We start from the raw sequence: 21,991 nt of genomic DNA on the forward strand, positions 1-21,991 counted from the left end.
TTTGAAGCCAACCAACTCCATAGAAGCAAAGGCAAGAGGAGAATTTTTTTTTTGTTGAGGGATGAGAGCTACATTTGCCTGTAGACAAAAGGATAGATATTAAGATTGCAACTGGGAATTTCCTGAATTGGAGACAGTAGCAGTAATGGCAGCACGGACAATGGATACATGCCTAGGCTCACGATACTGGGCGTGATTTCCTTCCTATTGAAGGGGGCCTTAAAATTGGACAGCTGTTGGTTACCTCTAAGGTATGTGCCAATATTGAACCTTTTGGACTATCTTTTTCCCATTCTGTAGGCTGTCCAAAAGCTTTCTAATTTCATGAGGGCATTTGTCAACTGCTATTATTTCATTCAGAGTTGGCGTCCCGCTCAGAATGTCTAATGCCTACATCTTGAACTGTCGGCCCTAACTTGTCCTCTGACATCTTCAGTGATATGGGTTCAACATATGGTCTTTAAAACATTTGGCAATAATTTTTATAGATTGTGAAGACAGGACCCAGTTTCATTTTCTAGGTATAGACGTCAGTCTTCCCAGCACTATTTGTTGAGGTGGCTATCTCTTTTTCCCAAGTGCATTTTGTCGTCTTTGCCAGAAATTAATAGGCATAGGTGCACGGATTCATACCTGTGTCCTTCATTCTTCCTTACATTGTGCCACTACCAGGCTGTTTTAATTGACATGAATCCATGTTTCAGCTTAAAATCCTCTATAGTGATAGCTCCAGTATTCTTTCTGGATAATAAACTCCTGGTTATTTTGACTATTTCAGTATTACAAAAACTAGAGCAAAGTATTTCACTCAGCAACAGTGATGTATTTTATAACTGTCACACCCAGTGGAAACAAAGGCAATTAATTTGTCAACACTTTCAATCTCCTTGGGATGTCACTCTTTGAGATTCAAGGGTAATATAGTAGTCCCAAGAATTCTCAAAACTTATTTTACAGATACAACCTTCACACTATATTATCATTATTTGGCTAGCTAAAATTCCCATTTAAAGGACAAAGTATGCTGTTTAACGTTCAGTGAAAAACAAGCTCATTCTGTTGGTGAAACTTCCCATGACGCTCTGTATTTGGTTGATTGAATTTTCCATTTCTAGTATTTCAGGTTTTGTCCCCAGGATCTCTGTTGCTATCCATCTCTGTCCTGACTCTCTTTGACTCCATTTTTATTTTCTGCTGTCCTAGTTGTGTGCTAAAACAACAGAGTTTTGCTGGCATCTTTCCTCGCTTTGCTGCAGTTACACGCAAGCTTTGCCTTTTCGCTCTCCCTCTCTTCTTTTCTCTTTAAAGTGTCTATTACTGAGAGTGTGGCACTTGTTTTCTGAGCCTTAAATATGGCTGTCTGGTCACCCTACTTACCCTGGAGTTCCCTAGAGCACACATAATGGACTCTGCATTTTCCCTGTTCTGCTTTTGTTTCTTACTTGATTTGCCAGAGGAATAGAGATCTTTGGCCATCACCTACCTGTTCATCCAGCTTCCTTGAATTCATGACTGAGTGTTCTCCACCATCTCCTAGTTTTACATCTTTTGGTTGACTGTTGATTGGCAAAAGAAAAAAGTGCTGTTTTCTTCATCTTTATGTGAGTGCACCAAGATTGCGAGGTGGGGGGAGATGAAGAAAAAAGCTGAATAGGAGCATTTGAGCTGCCCAGGACTCTCTGTGAGTGCACCCTGTGTATTTTCAAAGATGTTTCCTCTGTACATGGCGATCCTAATGTGTTAGCAGGCTTTTCCTCTGACAAAGACTTTTGTCCAATGATAAAATTCTATGTCAATATAACATTATTAAATGGTCAATTTGTAAATACACAAAAGAATGGCTGTTCTCTTGCCTGAGCCATTCTCAGTTTTACCACATAGTTATTGTACTCCGCTTTTCTCTATTCCTTCAGACACATTCTCTACAGCTAGTTTTTCTGAAGTCTAGCCTGGTTTTCAGTGTTTTGATGCATCAACCTACCAATACCTGGGGCTCTCTTAGACTATCTGATCATTTTCCTTTAGTCATCTTTTTGTTTGACTGTCATCCAAAGCTGCCTCATCTGTGACCACTGTCCCCACTCCCCACCTGTCCATTTACTTCTCCATCCATCATTCATCCATCATCCATCCATCATCCATCCATCACCCATCCATCATCCATCCATCATCCATCCATCATCCATCCATCATCCATCATCCATCCATCATTCAACCATCATCCATCCATCATCCATCTATCATCCATTCATCATCCCATTGGGACTGAGATCTTCTTCTGCTCTTTTCCTTTCCACCCATGCCCACAGCAGCACAAACTGCCATCAAGACACTTATTTTCCATCTTTCTTCTACGATGCTTCCGCAGATGCTTTCTACTTTCTTCATATCTTCAGCTAGTACATGTTTAGGTCCAGACTCTGGCCCCATTCTTGCATGTTTACATTTCTTCCCAAGGCAAATACCATGTGTGTTTCCTGTGTGGCTATCCCTTCCCAGTTATAGCTACAAGCACAACCTAGCTGCCTATTGAACTTGCAAACTTGCAGCTCTTACAGGTATTTTACACCTTATTTTTCCATCTAATAAAATTATAGCATCTTTCTATGTATGCAAATTAGAAATATGGATTTGATTTTACTTCTCACCACCACCCATGGCATTATTTTTCCATATTGGATATTAAATAACATATATGTGCATGCTACCCCTTTTGTGGTAAGCACTGTCTTCTTTGAATCTACCAATTTTTTAAACGTTTTTCTTATTATTGGAATTATAAAACAGTTCCAGCATTTTCCCCTTCCCTTCCTTCCCTCCAAACCTTTCCATATACATATAGTGGTGTGAATATGCTTAGCCCAGGAAGTGGTACTATTAGGAGGTGTGGCCCTGTTAGAATAGGTGTGGCCTGTTGGAGGAAGTGTGTCACTGTGGAGGTGAGCTTTTAGACTATATCTATATCCCCCTAGATGCCTGGGAGTCAATTTTCTCCCATTTGCTTCAGAACAAGATGTAGAACTCTCAGCTCCTCCAGTACCATGCCTGCCTGGATGCTACCATGCTTCCTGCCTTGATGATAATGGACTGAAGTTCTGAAGCTATAATCCAGCTCCAATTAAATGTTGTCCTTTATAGAAATTGCCTTGGTGATGGTGTCTCTTCACAGCAACAGAAACCCTAACTAAGACAACACCCCTCCCCACTCTTTTTCAAATTCATAACCTCTTCTTTCATTTATTGCCATTGTGTACATATACGTAATATACACATATATATTCCTAAATATAATCCTCTCAGTTTATATATTGTTATTTGTATGCCTGCTTTTTGGCTGACCATTTGGCACCAAACAACCAGTTTGCTTTCTATGGGAAGATTGCCACTCCTGCCTCAAATGAACCAGCCTCTCCTCTCCTATCCTCATAATGCCAATTCTACTTCAAGCACTGCGACTCTTCAAGACTCACCTGATCTGATTTGTTTTCACATTCATTCCCAAATGACATTGTTCTGCTCCTACACTTCTGCTTCATCCAGTAGGACATTAGCTTCTCAGAGTCTACTCCTCGGTACTTTTGTGTGCTCATTTCAGGTGCTTGACTCTCTTGAGAAAGAACCCAAAAGGTTTTCATGTCTCAGGGCATTTGTTCATAAGCCTCACTCCTCTATTTCCTCTATATCTGAATCCTCTGCAAAGGTCACCTGAATGTCATCTGTAGAGTTCCTGGCCTACCTAACATTTTCCTCTCATTTAATCACTCTATACTGTATCTTCATGTTTATGCTCTTTAGAGTTTTGTAATTCAGAAGTCTGGGGAGATGACTCACAAGGATCTAAATCTAATCCCCAGCATGTGCATTAAAATGCCAGGCACCTGTAATCTCAGCACGGGTGAAGGAGATACAGGAGGATAATTCGGCTTTGTAGCATACTACAATCACTGAACTGGTAAGCTTCAGGGATAGCAAGAGAGCATGCTTCAAGGCACAAGGTAGAAAGGTGATTGAGGACAGCATCTGAGGTCAACCTCCGGCTTCTGTGTGCCTGTACACCCACGTGTACCTTCATCCTTCCTCCACAAAATAGAAGAGGGCTGAGAAGAGCATCTATGTTACACAAGGTTAAAAAGCCAAAAGCCTATGTTTCACCTGAGATTTATACAAAAAGAATCTATGTTTGGAAAAGAAAACTCAGTGAATTACAAGCATCAAAGTGAGAGAACAATTTTGAAATAGTGAGCATAACTGCATTTGTTCTGCGCATGTCTACTTCTGTCTTCTCTGTTCCCATCATAGCATGAAGTCTTTGAGGACTTTGTCAATGTCCAGCATGACAATTAGCATGTAGTTGCCCCTCCGTGTGTACTTGGTGGATGTTAAGACATTTGCTCTAACTTTTGAGCTTCAGAGGAAATAAGTGAATGATTTACAGTCACATGGTGTAGTATTAATAGAGCCAGTGTGGAAGCAAATGCCATCTGTGGCATAATCTATACCTTATGCTAGTACATGCACAGGCTTCTGCTAGTTGTGACAATTATTTGTATTAATGTTGTCCTTTGATATTTGGTTTTATTTGAACTAACCTGTATAGAGAACTCAGGTTTAGTCTTTCTATTTTCTTTTACTAGGAATAGAGATTATATTAAATCTGGTCAGCAAGTTTATAGAATTTCTTTGTAAACGAGTCAAAAGATCATGGAAAAAGAAATGAAAAAAATTTCTCATAGGAAAAGTTGTTGAAGAACCCATTTAGCATAGATGGCAGCTCTGTGGCAAGAACTGTCTAATTGCTTTTGACAGTGTTCCCAGAGGATGTCAGAGGCAACCCAAGGATCTAACATGGATTTTGAAAGAATAGCTCTTAGTTTATTTTACTTATTGTTACTGGAATTTATATTTATTTTTGCCTAATTATAAAAGTTCTCTCTATGGTTAAATTGAGTTTATCACACATAATTTGAAATATAGCCTCTTCCAGCTCCTAATTGGTGTGCCACAAATGAACCATGACGTTGAACCTCTGCCCCACATTCTTTAAACACACATTTTTTATTCTTTGCAGCCAGAGGTATCCATCACAAGCACTTCAGAGCTTTCTATGTTTTCTCTTCCTAAAAGAAAATCAGCAAAGGGAAAGTGGTTCTAATGGGGGAACATGAACTATGTAGAGAATCCACCTGCTAAGGGTATATTCTCTCATCCATTGTAGGTAAGAAAGTAGCCTAAAATACCCAGGACAACTGGCCACTAACATAGAAAGCTTATACAGAAGCATCTTGATGAATACTTATCCATGTATTATTTTTGTATTATAATAAAACACAGACAATTGACCAGTAATATGTTAAATAATGACTATAATCAAACATTTCAGTAATAGGTACATCCATAATCATGTGAAACTATCTTCATGAATATCATTTCCAGAATGTTTCCAGCAACCCAAAGAATAACTCTTATCTACTAAGTAATAATTCTAACTTCCCTGCAACCCCAGGCATGAGGAGTTATTAATTTACTTTATTGTAATTTTTTATAGTCTGTAGTTCTAATAGAAGCAGAATCATGTACTTGCTCCTTTATTTCTGGTGCATTTCACCCAACATTATATCTTCAGAATTTATCAATATTGAAGCATGTGCAATTCCTTCATGCCTTTTATGGAAGCATAATATTCCAATATATATATATATATATATATATATATATATGTGTGTGTTTACATATCTATTACATTCTGATTTATTTGCTGTCTGTTCATGGGTATAAGCCACTAGATTATATCTACTGGCTTTTATCACTAATGGTGTTAAGAATGTTGGTATAAAACATCCTGTTTTTATTCCTGTTCTCAGTTCTTTAGGATACATATCTACAAATTTCTGGGTTCACGTGGTCATTCTAAGAACACACCAAGCCTTCTATAATCCCAGAAGATACAGAGATACACATAGATTGCAAATTCCTTACATTCATGATCACACTTGGTCTTGTTTATTTTGCCCTGTTTTAACTGTAGTTATTCTAACAACTGTGAATTAATCTCTCAGTAGAGCCAGGTGTTCTTAAATGAATTTTGTGTCAGAAATTCAAAGCAATTCCAGGAAGCCATTGAAGTCTCTCCTTGGCAATTAGAAGGTTCTTATCTCCTTCTTCAGTGAGACTCAGCCTTGGTTACAAATCGGAATAACTTGGCACTTCAAAAGTTCTGACACTCAGACTACAGACAAGACCAATTAAGTCAGTTTTCTGGGTGGCAACACTACCAGCATCTTGTGTGTAGAGTGTGTGTGTACTTGTATACAAGCAGGTATTCGGGTGTGTTTGTATGTGTATATGTGTATGCACACATGTATGCAAGTGCATTTGTATACATGCACATGCACATTTGTGTTCACTTAGTAAATGCTGGGCATGGTGGTATTGCCTATGACTGGAAGATGAAAACAGGTGGATTCCTTTGGTCCCCTGGTCAGCCAATGTAGCCCAAGTGACAAGCTCTAAGTTAGTGTTAGACTCCGTCTCAAAAACAAAACCAAACCAAACCAACCAACAAACTACCCTAAAAACAATGGAGAAACAATTCTTCCTTCCTCACATGCTCACATAGGAGAGTACATTTCCACACATGTGTACACACATGCACATTCTCCTTCAAACACAAAGATGGCAGACTCCTAACCCCCACAAACAGTCCTGATCTCCCTACCCTTTTCAGAACTAACAATGCCTACTTTCTTACATATCCGTTTACTCTCTACTTTATTTTTCTTATACACACACTAGGCCCATCTTAGAGTTGAATGAATAAATATGTTAAACTACTCTTATTTCAAGTAGAATATTCCTTCTGGTGGTTAAAAGTCCCCTTTAAAAATCTTGCGCTGTATCTTCTCTGTTTTAGGTAATATCTCCGTGCTTTCAAAGAATGCGTTGGAATATAGTGAAGACTATGCCTCCCCTTGTGGAATATTACATTCCTGTTATTTAGTCAGAAAACTAGAGTGTGCTTACTCAGTATGCACTGTATATGGCCACACACCACACACACTATAGACCAGGTACTTTACTGCCACTGGAAATTACAATGAAAATATAACCAGAGACAATCTGTGAGGGTGATTTTTAGAATAATTCTGAAAGTTATGTCAGGCAGTCCACACCATGAAGATAAGAAATGTTGGTTGGGCTACTGCACATCACCTAAGGGTTAAACTTAAGCATGCAGGAATGACAAGTAGCAGCTGAATACCAACAGCATATTCTATAATGAATGGGCATCGGCGCTGCAGAGACAGAACCCTATAGTGTTCCAAGAGCTCTTCACCCCAGTTCTCTATGCTGATGTGTTCTGTTCATGTCCAACATTTTAAAAACCTTTCCAAACTTCTTAAAAGGACTTTTTGGGGGGACATTATGAACATAATTGTTCCCTGCAGTTTCAGAGCAACCCGAAAATACAGTGTTTTTCTTGAGAAGGAACCCTTACATCAACCTCATAAACCAAATCCTGAGCTTATACTGGCAAAAGAATAATTTGTAGAGTCTAATCTTGTGCTGAAATCGACAAAGATGTGAGTGTCAAAGGGACATTACGTGTCAGTAAACCAACATGTCATGAAGTAGAAGATGTCCCAGAGCCTCTTGTCCTATAGGCTTCACAGAATGTTGAAGTCATTTGTGAACTGTCACCAGAACATCCATTGAGTATGGCTGTCCCTTCCTAGACTGCCCACCTATAAACTGCAGCTTTTGCTCAAGTTATAATAGGATACAGAAACATGTAGCCCTTTCATTCATGCAGACCTTGGTTCTAATGACTACCATTCATTGATCACAGATCATCTCCTCCGTCTGATAATTGAGAATCATGAGTTGAACACACGTGAATGAATAAAACAGCTAAGGTCCTCGTGTGGTGGAGCTTGCACTATAGATGAGTCGGTTATGCATCATAGAAACCAACTAAATACATACCTGATTACAAGGCAAGGAGAGACTCTGAAGGAAAAAATATATGAGGTCAAGGCTAGCTATTTACCTGCCCAATCCCCCTCACATATTCTCCAGCCATCTGGGGATGTCTTCAAATGATGGAAGACATTGGCAAGTTCAGGTGCATGATACATGTTGCTACTACTGATTTATGATGACGTGACCTTCATGAAGACTGAGGGGGGCAAATGAATGGCCTTTCCAAGGTGTTTGATGCTCCCTCTCATCTGGGTGTTTTGTGTTTCCATAACCTCCAGTTCCAACGAGGGTTTCGGGTCTGTGGAGAAGGTCGTACTGCTCACATTCTTCGCAATGGTTATCCTGATGGCCATCCTGGGCAACCTGCTGGTGATGGTTGCTGTGTGCAGGGACAGGCAGCTCAGGTGAGGAGCACAAGGGGACCTGTCAGCAAACATATGTGTCAGAAGGATCTCCCTGTAAAGTTGGTTCTGAGTAATGTCCATTATAATTTATCATGATGACGGAAAACATTCATGGGGACAAATTTTGAAAATCAGAAAAGGGACCACACGTAATCCTACAAGTCCAACACCAACATAATCATAAGAATACCTTGGGAGAACTTTCATCCTATCTGAAAATACACACACACACACACACACACACACACACACACATATATATATATATATATATATATATATATATATATATATATACATATATACATATATATATATATAATAACCAATGACTGATTTAAGGAATAAACACTGGATCTACCACAGTTTGTACCTTACTAGCCTCAGCTACAATTATAATAATCTAAAATATTTTTTCAAAATAATAGTGTATTGTATTGGTGTGGCCTGTGTAATGATATGGAGACAGTTATATTTTAAAAGTATCCATTGTTAGGGGTTGGGGATTTAGCTCAGCGGTAGAGCGCTTGCCTAGCGAGCGCAAGGCCCTGGGTTCGGTCCCCAGCCCCGGAAAAAAAAAAAAAAAAAAAAAGAAAAAAAAAAAGTATCCATTGTTAAACATCAAATTTGAACTGGCCATCCGGTGTCTTAGGTAGCAATATTCAGCAAAGGAGGATAATACCCACTCACTTTTTTTGTCTGAGTTGATGTAAGTTGAACGCTAGGCACTGAAGTTCCCTAAAATTCACTGGATATTGGCCTGTGCTAAGTAGCATCCAACCATAAAAGAAAAGGTGAGGCAGAAGTATCCTGTCTCTAAGCAAGACAGGCCCTGACCCAGTAAAGAGGCAGAGAAAAAAAAAAAACAATGCAGAACTTTCCTGGAGTCACACATAATAGGTACAGAAGAGGTCATCTCAGCAGCTGAGAATGGTACAGCTTAACACTGGGAGTGCCTAAGCTGGGACCAAAGGTAGGGTGGACACTGGCAAGAAGAGTAGGTGGGAGAAAGCACAACTGTGTGGAACCTCAGAATGGTCCTCGATACGCCAACATCCAACCTCTGGTCAGGCCAGAAGGGCAGAAGGGAAAGAGGGCTTTGGGCATGACATGGGTCTGGAGAAGTCAGAAAAGGTCAGAGCACAGAGAATCTCCCGAGGTGCAAAAGGGAAAATTGAGTCTCGTGGATTATGTTTAATGTGTGATTTTTTTTCTTTCCCTTTCTACCTCCCTTCATTCCTTCCTTCTACTCTTTCCAATTCTTCCCTCACTCTCCCCACCTTCTTCCCCACATCCTTCCCCCACCACCTTGGCTATTCCTTTTCCCTCACAGGAAAATAAAAACCAATTATTTCATTGTGTCTCTTGCCTTTGCTGATCTGCTGGTTTCGGTGCTGGTGATGCCCTTCGGTGCCATTGAGTTGGTCCAAGACATCTGGTTTTATGGGGAGATGTTTTGCCTGGTCCGGACCTCTCTGGATGTCCTACTCACCACAGCATCAATTTTTCACCTCTGCTGCATTTCCCTGGATAGGTAAGAGCAGAACAACGTGTTGAGTGGACTGCATTTGTCATCAGTCATCTAACAAGATATTACCTCGTGTCTTTCTTTCCTTCCTTGAATCATCACAAATACTTCAGAGAGACAGATGTTGGAAGTTCAGTGATTCCTTGTGGAGGACTCCTACTCAGGCAGGTACTCTCACAGATATAGAAGACCCAAAGGTTGGCACAGACTAGCAATTGCTTGCAAAGTCTACCGTGGCAATAGGTATCCTCAGCCAAGTTGGTTTTCAATTTTGTATTGACAGCAGGAACAAAAGGTTAAGGAAGCCACATGGCAAGAATTAGTACATCTGCCCAGGATGCTATGGGCCAGTTCAGAATGATACCACTCTGTGTTTGGACATTACCTTCTCCTTAAATATGCCTGTGTAATAAGGTCTAGCTAATTTCATGTGATTGTGGGGATGTTTTTCCTAGAAAGTTAAAATTGACAATTAAACCTCTATTAATTGAGGTTTAGCATTCAATTCTAGTTTAGCATTCTTTCCCCAGTGTAAATTGTGTTTGTCTGTTTGGTTTCCATACTTAGGGTGTCAAATGGTCCCCTTTTGCTTCCCTTGTTGCAGATTTATGCTTATCAGCCCTTTCCAGTGTCCGTTTCTGGTCAATTTCACTGAATAACAAACAAACAAACAAACAAACAAACAAACAAACTTCAGAAGTCAGATGAATATGTGGTTTTAGGCCTAGGACCCAGGAGGAAACATGAGATAAAGCTTTCAGAAGCTCACACAGCTGAGGAGAGCATCTCATTTCCTCTCCAACCACCCACAGACCTCCTTCCTCTGGCTTGGGAGAGATGCGTCTCTTAAATTGAGGACTTAGAAGAGTAATTAGCCAAAGTTAGAGGATGCTATATTATCAAAAATATTCATCTTTAAACAGTAAAGTAATGGCTTCTTAGAAAATTACTCACCTAGGGCAGGTCCTTAAGAATTGAAACCAACTGTGACAACAGATTCTCCTCCTTTCTCATGAGGGCGCTGATGAGAATGGCAGGTGAGATAGTCTCCACTGTTAAAACCACTCTTTGTTTTCCTGATAAAAACACAGAGTTGAATTGCCTAGATTCTACATATATACGTATAATGAGACTCCACTGCATATGTAGAGAGAGAGGAACATAAGTGGATTGTTGGCCAACAGTAAGACCTACCATGTGTCGTAATTATAAATTTGTGTCTTAGCTTGTTTATTATTGAATGTCAGTATATAAAAGATATTTTACAAACAGTAGATATGATATGAAATTTCATATTTCATAAAATGAAATATGAGAAAGTAGAAAACATGGGGAGATCAGAGAGGGTAGCCTGTGTATGACCATCACTACAATGATCTTTGAGACTAGACGTAATACAATGCTGACACTTAGAAAAAGGCAAGGCTGGGGTTAAGGGGAAGCTGGAACTCAGTGAGATTTTGGCAAAAGCCAGGGGAAGAAAATGAGCCACTCATGGAATAAAAATGGGAGACATTTCTTCCTTCCTTCCTTTCTTTCTTTCTTTCTTTCTTTCTTTCTTTCTTTCTTTCTTCCTTTCTTCCTTTCTTCCTTTCTTCCTTTCTTCCTTTCTTCCTTTCTTCCTTTCTTCCTTTCTTCCTTTCTTCCTTTCTTCCTTTCTTCCTTTCTTCCTTTCTTCCTTTCTTTCCTTTTTGCTTTCTTTCTGTAGAGAATAGAATCTAGCCAGCTCCAAGACAAATGCTAAAAGGTCTACTGTCAGGGATGGGTTAGCTTCAGACTTTCAGATTTCAGCTCATACCCCTTCATGAACGTTTCCTCAAGTAGGCTCAGGATGTAGTGAAGCAGTGAGGAATTGGACATTAAAAGCCATCTGTTTAACATTTGAGAGATTTAACTTTCAGCTCTGTCAGGTTTTTGCCTCTGAGATTGACAGTGGATTAATAAGCCTTTCTGAGTACCAGTTTTCTTTGTCTCAAAAAAAAAAAAAAAATGGAGGGTAAAGCATCAATCTTGCAGGACCGAAGTTCAGGACAAAGGTTAATCTACCTGAGGTGGATCATTGTCCATGGCAACACGGTATGGCTGGGATTGGCACTCAACTTCTGTCAACACACCAGCACATCCTCTAATTGTTCTCCTCAGGTTGCTGTATGCATTTCTACTTCCAAGATCCAACAAATGGCCAGCTTTGAAAATGGCTACTCTGAGCCACTTGCCTGGAACTTTTCAATAGCTACCTCTTGCTTTGAGATACAACCTCACTGATTGATGTAGAGAATTTCTAAATTTAATTAAATATTTCTAATCTATTTAGAATCCAACTTAATTGATTTAGAATTCTATGCATACATATTGTATTTACAGTATTTTTATCCTACCCTCTCCCTATTTCAATTCCTTCCCTGTCCTCCTTCCTTCCCCTCAGCCCACACACCCTGCTGAGTCCATTTAGTGTTACTCATGCTTTTATGTGTTTAACCCTGATGACTCATCCTTGGATCACCTATCAGGAGCTCACCACTAGAGAAGACAGATTCTCATTCTCTCAGCCATCATTGACTATAGCTCTTCTTCTGAAGGTGGAGCCTTGTGATATTTCCCCACCTTTGTTGATGTACCAAACATAGGTCTTCTTGAGTCAAATATATTACTAAGATTTCATGGGTATAGTAGCTTCTCTGTCATGGTCTTGTGGCAGATATACCCTGGTACTGGCTCTTACAGTCTCTCCATCCCTCTCTTCTGCCACGTTCCTTGAGCCTTAATTGTAGAGGTTGCATTTCAGATATATTGATTGAGGTTGGATCCCCGTGGCCTGTTACTTCTCTACATCTTAATCAGCTGTTGATTTCTTCATAGTCCCCATCTGCTATAAAATTAGCACCCTTTTCTGATGAGCAGGTGAAGGTTACATTTGTCTGTAGATATAAAGGTGAGTATTTAGAATGTGGTCAGGAAATGGGCAGGGTTTAGGAAAGTGGCATAGTGGATTCTCTTTCAGAGTCCAAGGTTTTGCTAACCATAGGTAGTTGAGTAGGTTTACACTACCAGGTGTGAATTCTCTCTTACTGAGTAGGATGTGGGTCCAATTAGATGGCTATGAGTAGGGCAGCTGGCTGTGAAAGATATCATGATTCCTGATCGAGATAGGTCAAATACCCGGACCCTAAAAGGGACAACAGGCACATTCCCAGTCTCTTAGGAGATCAGGGCCTTCTCATGTAGCTGCAGGTCCCTCCTACCCAAAGACCCCTGGAGAAAGGTTTGAGACAGATCAGTCTCATAGGGCAATGCCTCAAGCCCCTCCTCCACAGGTCAAGACAGATCAGCCACCAAATATGTAGATGAGATCTTCCCAAGCTCTCAGGCCAAACCTATTGGAATTACCTGCTGTCAGAAACTGACCAATCCAAAAACTGTATTTAAGAATCGTGTTCAGAAGGATTAAAAGCGTGCAGGAATTCTTCCATCGTCTGAGAGCTTCTGCTATAAGAGCTGTAACATGGCTGCTTGGGGAAGAGATCTGCCCTTCTGAAATTGCTGGCAGAAGCTCCTCGGTACTCCTTGGTGGCTAGTCAGTGTCCTGCCGGCTCAGCCCTGCCTGAGCAATCAAAGTAGCAGTGGCAAAAAGGAAAAGAACCAGCACCGAGGCTGCAACCCCCCGCCCCCCGCCTGAGTTCTCTCTCCTCACCCGAACCCGAGCCCCTAGCCAATCTAGAGATCTTGGAGCACACAGCCCCACAGCTATGGTTTATCCCCAAGATGCATCATCCACCCTTAGACCCTTGGGAATATCTTGCCATGCTGGTCATTGTTGTGGTACCCATGCTTGGCACTTGAGTAGGAAGGAGTATTGATTGCTTGTCTCCCTTGCAAGATTGTATGTCACCTTCTATGACACTATGATACAATTCCTCAGGGAAGAGGCTTCTGTCCCACATCCAGTTTGATCCCTGTGTTTGAAGTGTACATGTTTTCAGCAACAGAGTTTTACCTTCGTGTTCTGGGAGGAGACCAAGGGTAGCGGCAATAGGCTGAATTTTTTGAGGAGCATCTTGGGCTATCCTGACCAACAACTTGAAGGGGAGTTTCCCCAGTTTGTTAGATAATCTATGGCTCTTTGGGAGAGCATTACCACAAGGGGGTGGACTTCATTTAAACAGTATGTGCATTACCTGTATCACATGTGAATTTTAAATGAACAAAAAATAATATCTCCCTATAGCTTTTTCAAACATTCAGGCATTATTTATTGCTCCCCTCTCCACAAAGTTTTTCCCTAATTTTTCCATTTCCCCACTCATTGTATGCCCTGCTATTCCTCTGTATAAAATACTTTTATTAAATCTTCAAGAATTTCATACAGTGTATTTGATCTTATTTACCCCAACTCCTCCTAGACCTACCTACCCCTACTTCCCAGGTTTATGTCCTCCCTTAGAATGGACTATCAACACCAATATGTGGTGCTCATATATTCCTAATTGTGGGGCCAAGCACAGGAGCACAGTCAACCTACCAGGTGCTATGCCCTTCAAGAAAACTGGCTCTCCCTCGCTGAGAAGGGCTCCCACTGTCCATAGCTTTTTGGATACGAGCAGAGGATCACCTTCCCACTCAGAGCTAGAATGTTAACTGGCTTGGTCTTGTGAAGATCCTGTGCAGGCAAACAAAGATGCTCTGCGTTCATGAATGCAGTGGTCCTGCCACACCCAGAAGACATTTTTTCTCTAGTCTTCTCTAATCTCAGATTCTTTCTGCCCCCTCTTCTGCTAGTGTCTCTGAGCATCAATGGTGTGTGTGTGTGTGTGTGTGTGTGTGTGTGCCTTAGTGTGTAAGTGTGTGTGTGCCTTAGTGTGTGTGTGCCTTAGTGTGTAAGTGTGTGTGTGCCTTAGTGTGTAAGTGTGTGTGTGCCTTAGTGTGTGTGTGTATGTGAGTGCCTTAGTGTGTAAGTGTGTGTGTGCCTTAGTGTGTGTGTGTGCCTTAGTGTGTAAGTGTGTGTGTACCTTAGTGTGTGTGTGCCTTAGTGTGTAAGTGTGTGTGTGCCTTAGTGTTTGTGTGTATGTGAGTGCTTTAGTGTGTAAGTGTGTGTGTGCCTTAGTGTGTAAGTGTGTGTGTGCCTTAGTGTGTGTGTGTGTATGTGAGTGCCTTAGTGTGTAAGTGTGTGTGTGCCTTAGTGTGTAAGTGTGTGTGTGTGCCTTAGTGTGTAAGTGTGTGTGTGTAAGTGTGTGTGCCTTAGTGTGTGTGTGTGTGTGTGTGTGTGTGTGTGTGTGTGTCATTTGTTGCTGAGCACTCCTTGGACACTTATTCTCTGCCCTCTGACCAGCTGTGACTATGAGTTAATCACCATCCAGTGCACAAAGGTATTTTTCCAATGAGGTATGAGAATGGTAACAATTGATGAGAAAAGGAGAATTTCACTGTCTATTTCTATCTCTCTCCAGAGCTTCCCTTCACGCCCTTCACCAGCCCTGTCTCTAGGCTCTGGCAACCTTGGTCTCTTTTCTTCTGCTGCCTTCAAGGCACTAAGCTCCTCTCTGTGCCTGGAGAGCTCCTATGCTCACTGTGTGATTGTCACGTTTTAGTTCAGTTCTATCTTCCCTGCGGCAAAAGTCCATCTCTAATCTTTGTAGAACTCACTGCATTTTTCATTAAATGCAGTTCTGCAATTTCTCACACAAAGCCTTTTTTTCTTCCTTGTGGGAGGAAGCACTGCATGGTGAACAAGGATGGGAAAATGTCTGAGTTGATGGAATTTGCATTTAATGATGCTTTTGACAATTAAACAGTAGCTGCATATAAATATTTATTTAGGTATTTGGCAAGTTTTCATTTTTTTCTCCATAGTTGACATTAGAAACTTGAACACCACAAGGAAGATGGGACTAATTTTTGTGTTTTCTTTGTCTCCAGTCCTATCCCAAGTGATACCCACACTGAGTGGGAAGGTCCATCCCAAACATTACAGTCAATGCCTTGCCTTGAAGGATATGGTTTTCTTTATGATCTAGCCTCCACCTTTGCAGTGTCCCTCTCACATTTGAAGTGGGTCAAGGCAGGGAAGGAGTTTCTAGGGATGATTGGGGATGGGAGAGATATGATGTCCTTGTTATCTGCATGAATCCTGCCAGGACACAGTCCTCTCCCACCTCAAGCTGCTGTGAGTGTTCTAGGAAAGGGTAGTGCTTTTCAAGAAGGAGACTCACTTTGAGTCTTAATGTTTGCCCAGATTATTGGGTCCTGAATCCAGTAAGAATGCAGAACATCTTTACTATTAAAAGAGCCATTTCTATAATTCTTACAGTTCTTGGTACTTTGACCAATGAATCATATTACTGAAAAATTGAAAGAATTTCAAAACTAAAATTAGTATGCTTGATATAGTCTGAGTCATAGGTCAAACACTGTATTGTCTGAGATTCTGTTGAATGAAAAGCAACTAAGTCGCTACTTTTGAAATGAAGCCATCGAATCTCCTGACAAGTAATATACGCTGAGAGATAAAACGGTTATTTGAGAAAAAGCAAGTTTCAGACTTAAATGTTTGTCACAATTCCATTCATAAAACAAGTGCACATATCTGAACATATAGTATAAAAATATTATTGAAGGAGGGAAGGGGAGAGAGACTGACTGAACGACCGTGAGCTGAAGGTTTAAAGGTGTCTTTTGGCATACCTACAATCAGATGAAGTCGTGTTATCCCCTGGTTTCCTCTACATTGACCAATTATACCTTTGTTCTTCCACTAGATTCTTTTTAAGACTTAGCTGTTCTAACTCTGTTGAACTCTGTTTGAACACGTTTGCAACCTATCCTGCGTTTGGCTTTAAATACAATTACTTATAAAAGTCAATTTTACTTTTTTTCCTTCCTTCCTTCCTTCCTTCCTTCCTTCCTTCCTTCCTTCCTTCCTTCCTTCTTTTCTCCTTTCTTTCTCCTTCATTTCTTTTTCTTTCCTTTCTTCATTCCTCTCTCTCTCTCTCTCTCTCTCTCTCTCTCTCTCTCTCTCTCTCCCCCCCCCTTTCTTTCTTCATTCTACATCCTGATCCCTCTGTCCCCTTCCCTTCTTCCACAGTCTCTCCTCGTCTTCTCATCTGAGAGGGTAGAGACACCACCACCACCACCACCCGTCCGCTCATGTATCCTCCTACCCTGGCACATCAAGTCTTCAGGGCTAGCTGAATCCCCTCCCATTGAGGTCAGACAAGGAAGCCCAGCTAGAAGAACATACCCCACAGACAGACAACAGCCTTTTGGATAGCCCCTGTTCCAGTTGCTAGGGACCCACATGAAGACCAAGCTGTACTTCTGCTACATACGTACAGGGGACCTAGGCTCATCCTGTATATGCTCTGTGGTCGGTGGTCTAGTCTCTGAGAGCCCTAAGAGTCCTGGTTAGCTGACTCTGTTGGTCTTCCTGTATCTCTGGTCTCTCTAAGACTTTTGACATGAAGGGGTCTTGGATTTTTGTCAAAGGCTTTTCATAGCATCCAATGAGATGATCATGTGGTTTTTTTTCCTTTCAGTTCGTTTATATAGTGAATTACTTTGATGGACTCTCATATACTGAATTATCCCTGCATCCCTGGGATGAAGCCTGTTTGATCATGGTGGATAACATCTTTTGATGTGTTCCTGAATTTGAGTATATTTGCAATTTTCATAAGAGAAATTGGTCTGAAATTCTCTTTATTTGTCGAGTCTTTGTGTAGTTTGGGTATCAGGGTGACTGTGGCTTCATAGAATGAGTTTGGTGGTGTTCCTTATGTTTCTGTTTTGTGGAATTGTTTGAGGAGTGAAATTATAGTAGAATTCTGCACTAAAACAATCTGACCCTGGGTTTTTTATTTATTTGTTTGTTTTTTAATGACTGCTTCTATTTTCTTAGGGGTATAGGGGTGTTTAAATGGTTTTCTGGGTCTTGATTTAACTTTGGCAAGTGGTATCTATCTAGGAGGTCATGCATTTCATTAAGATTTTCCAAGTTTGTGGAGTAAAGAGTACAGGCTTTTGAATTAAGACCTAATGATTCTTTGAATTTTCTTAGTGTCTGTTGTATGTCTCCCTTTGCATTTCTGAATTTGTTTATTTGGATGCTATCTCTCTGTCTTATAGTTGGTTTGGCTAAGGGTTTATTTTTCTTATTGATTTCTCAAAGAAACAGTTCTTAGTTCGTTGATTTTTTTTGTATTGTTCTCTTTGTGTCTGTCTGATTGATAGATTGATTGATTGATTTCAGCCCTGATTTTGGTTATTTCTTGCCTTCTACTTTTCTTCAGTGTGTTTGCTTCTTTTTTGTGGAACTTTAAGGTGGACTTCTAAATTGCTGGTGTGAGAGCTTTCTAATTTCTTTGTGCTATAAATTTCCTCTTAGCCCTGCTTTCATTGTGTCCCATACATTTGGGTGTGTCGTAGTCTTATCTTCATTGAATTCTAGAAAGTCTTTAATTTCTTCATTTCTTTCCTGACCCAGAGATCATTGAGTAGAGAGTTCTTCAGTTTCTAGGAGTGTGTAGGCTTTCTGGTGTTTCTGTTGTTGAAGCTCAGCTTGAAGCCATGATGGTCTGACAAGATACAAGGTGTTATTTCAATATTTGTGTATCTGTTGAGGCTTGCTTTGTGAGCAACTCTATGGTCAATTTTGGAGAAGGATTGATGAGGTGCTGAGGAGGTATATTCTTTTGTGTTTGGATGAAATATTCTGTACATGTCTGTTGGGTCTATTTGCTTCATAATGTTGGTTAGTTTCAATATTTCTCCATCTAGTTTTTTTCTAGATGACCTGTCAATTGTGAGAGTGGGGTGTGGTAGGTTTACTGGGTTTAACACACTGCTCAGGGCAACTGAGAGTACCCCAGAGGATTCAGCAGGCAGGGAAGATGGGTGCAGGAAGGGAATCTAACCTGTATGGTTCTGGATCAGCAGTTCTGATGAAGGTGGGCAGAGAGGTAGTGAGACAATGGAGGTCTGGCTGGGATATAGGCTTTTTATGGGGAGCTGAGGGTACCCCAGAGAACTCAGCAGGCAGGGAAGATGGATGTATTAAAAGAATCCCATTTTACTTTATTGAAGAGACAATTACCTGTAAGGACTGCAGTATTTTCCTTTGCTTTTGTATTGCCAACTGTCTCCTGCCATCCCAGAACTTGATATATTCTATCTGCAAAACTCTCCAGAGCTCTTCAGTTCCCAGGTTTTCTTTGAAACAAAGTTCCTCGTAAAGCATGTTCTTCTCACTCTAGGGCTGCATATTTTATCGTGTGCAAGCGTCTGTTTCGCTTAATGATCTCCCTGGAGCATAACTAAATTGTGAACGTATAAATCAAATGTGTCAATCATTGTGAACTTGTATTGCACAGTTCCATTTGTTTTCCCAATATATCTGAGTGGTTTTTGCAAGGAAGGTGAACAAGAGTTTCTTCTTTTCATATACTCTTCCCAGACTGGTCCACGCTGTGTACCCAACTGTCACATTTGGGATTTCATGGCATAATATATGAGCTGTGACTTTTATATTCATTTCATCAACTATTCATGGTGTGCTTACGAATTTCTGGGAGCTCTTCTGAACACTGGAATTATAGTGCTGAATGACAGGAAAGGCTCTGAATCACAGAGCTCTTAGGGCAGTGATGGAACATAGTGAGAGCAGATAGAAGAGTGTGGTGAGATTACTGACAATTGAAGAGCAGTAAGAGTCAATCCCTGGATCCTGAAGTGACCACCTCCTATAGGTAGGCTAGACCCCTGGTGAGGGATAAGGACATAAACCCCCACAAAACTCTTGGCCCAAAATTTGTTCTGTTTATAAGAAATGCATGGACAAAGATGGAGCAGAGACTGAGGGAATGGCCAACCAATGACTGGCCAACCAATGACTGGCCAACCAATGACTGGCCAACCAATGACTGGCCAACCAATGACTGGCCAACCAATGACTGGCCAACCAATGACTGGCCAACCAATGACTGGCCAACCAATGACTGGCCAACCAATGACTGGCCAACCAATGACTGGCCCAACTAGAGACCCATCCCATGGGCAAGCACCAATCCTTACACTATTAATGATACTCTGTTATGCTTACAGACAGAAACCTAGTGTAACTGTCCTCTGAGAGGCTCCTGACAGACACAGATGTAGAGACCCATAGCCTAACATGACACAGAGCTCAAGAAGTCTTGTGGAAGAGTTGGGGGAAAACTGAGGGACCCAGGGGGATTGGAACTTCAGAGGAAGATCAACAGAGTCAACTAACCTGGACCCTTGGGGCTCTCAGCGACTGAACTACCAACTAAAGAGCATACACAGGATGGACTTCCCCCCACCCCTACACCCTGCACATATGTAGCAGATGTTCAGCTTAGGCTTCATGCGGGTCCCAAACATCTGAAGCGGGGACTATCTCTAAAGCTGTTACTGGTTCATGTAATACATTTCTTCTACTTGGGCTTCCCTATCTGGCCTCATTAGGAAAGAATACACCTACTCCCAACAGAGACTTGATGTGCCATGATGGGAGAATATGGGGTGCAGGGGTCCACCTTCTCAGAGGAGAAGGGGACAGGGAATGAAGGGAAGGACTGTGTGGGGGGGAGTTTGGAGAAGCTTGGGTAGTGATCAGGATCTAAAGTAAATAGATGAATAAATTAAGGGAAAACAAAAAAGAGTGCGTGTGTGTGTGTGCGTGTGCATGTGTGTGTGTGTGTTGTGTGTATAGGTATAGATATGTATTGATATAGATGAGATCTCTGTTTACCCTGTTGTGGTTAGGTGCTACTGTGGAACACCGACCCCAGGACTTGTAAGCAATAGTACATATTACATCTTATATGCAATAAACTCCATCATTCACAGCCATTTACCTAGAGGGAACAGTTTGTTTAGTGTTTTGTGTCTTAGACTCTCTAAGTACTAGGAGAGATGCTGATCCAAGTATTTTCATATTATTTGATAAATAGCTTACTACATGTGTATACTAGAAACTTCCTATGTTTTCAACATTATCTCCTCCATTCTCACAGCAAGTGGATGGCATAAAATCATTGTCCCACCTTACAACTGAAGAAACTGTCTTGAAGAGGGTCAATAGCTATCTCTAAGACTAGAAGGCATATGAGTAAGGTAAAGGAAGTCGGTGCCAAACTGTGAGGAGACATGAGGCTGACTGCTAAAATCCCTGCTAGTTGTAAAATTCCAAGATTCCTGGTTGTTCTGGGTACTTCTCTACCTGTGGTTAGAGAGCAGGGAACGGAAAAGTAGAATTTTCCTTAATTGCAGGAGTGGTGAAGACATTAGCTTGGGGCTTAAAATATACTGCTGTCATCTAAGACTTGTCAGAGTAAATTGTGTCCCTAGAGACATTTAAAAGCAATTACATAGCTCATTTGCATGTGGCTGTGGTTGGAGAAGCTGCAAGTTGTCTACCAAAGGGGACTTTTATGGAGTTTTGTGAGCAAACTTTGAAATGTTTGCATAAGAACTTACTTTTGTAAATCCCTTTGTTACATTCTAGTTAATCCTGGTCATCTGAAACCTAATTTGTCATTAGAACATTTATCCAATGACTTTGGAAAAGTATTTTTGGTTCACTAGAAAATATTCTACGAATGGCTAAAGAACAGAACTTTTCTAAGTCTACTCCTGAGATAAACCACAATTCTGTTTGCTAAACAGCATCCATTTAGCCTGAGAATGAACAACCCCTGTCTTCTAATTCTCACTGTTAGAAGGACATGCTGCAGGATTGACCTGGATGGGCATTTTCAATTTTTGTGACCTCTTCTACATTAATAAACTCTTTTTGAAGAAGGACACCCTCCTTTTTTTTTTTTTTTTTGCTTCCTTCAATATCGTGTCTTAAATTTGATACGAGACTATCTTGGAACAGATGTTCTGATCCTCTGGCCTTTACAATCTTTCTGGTATCTCTTCTCCTGTTTTCCTTGAGCCTTAGGAGTTGTGTTGTAGATCTATCCACTGGGGCTGCTACCCATGGCCCACTCTTCTCTACAGTTTGAGCAGTTGTGATTTTGTGTTGGTCTCCATCTTCTGAAAAAAGAGAAGCTTCTTTGAC

General features: G+C 40.9%; 1 protein-coding gene across 16 annotated transcripts in view; it reads left to right on the forward strand.

Annotated features, from left to right (window-relative positions):
• Positions 1–21,991, forward strand: part of Htr4 (5-hydroxytryptamine receptor 4) — a 185,314-nt gene that overhangs the window by 82,311 nt on the left and 81,012 nt on the right. For 8 of the 16 annotated variants that reach the window (XR_015642115.1, XR_015642113.1, XR_015642114.1 and 5 more), the window contains 2 exon segments: positions 8,259–8,384; positions 9,718–9,918. Coding sequence is in view for 10 of the 16 variants with exons in the window: in NM_012853.2 (NP_036985.2) it covers positions 8,259–8,384; positions 9,718–9,918 (327 nt within the window). In the remaining 6 variants the exon portion in view is untranslated. 16 annotated transcript variants of the gene reach the window in all.

Source organism: Rattus norvegicus, chromosome 18, assembly GCF_021556685.1.
Source record: "Rattus norvegicus strain SHRSP/BbbUtx chromosome 18, alternate assembly SHRSP_T2T, whole genome shotgun sequence".
Classification (NCBI taxonomy): domain Eukaryota; kingdom Metazoa; phylum Chordata; class Mammalia; order Rodentia; family Muridae; genus Rattus; species Rattus norvegicus.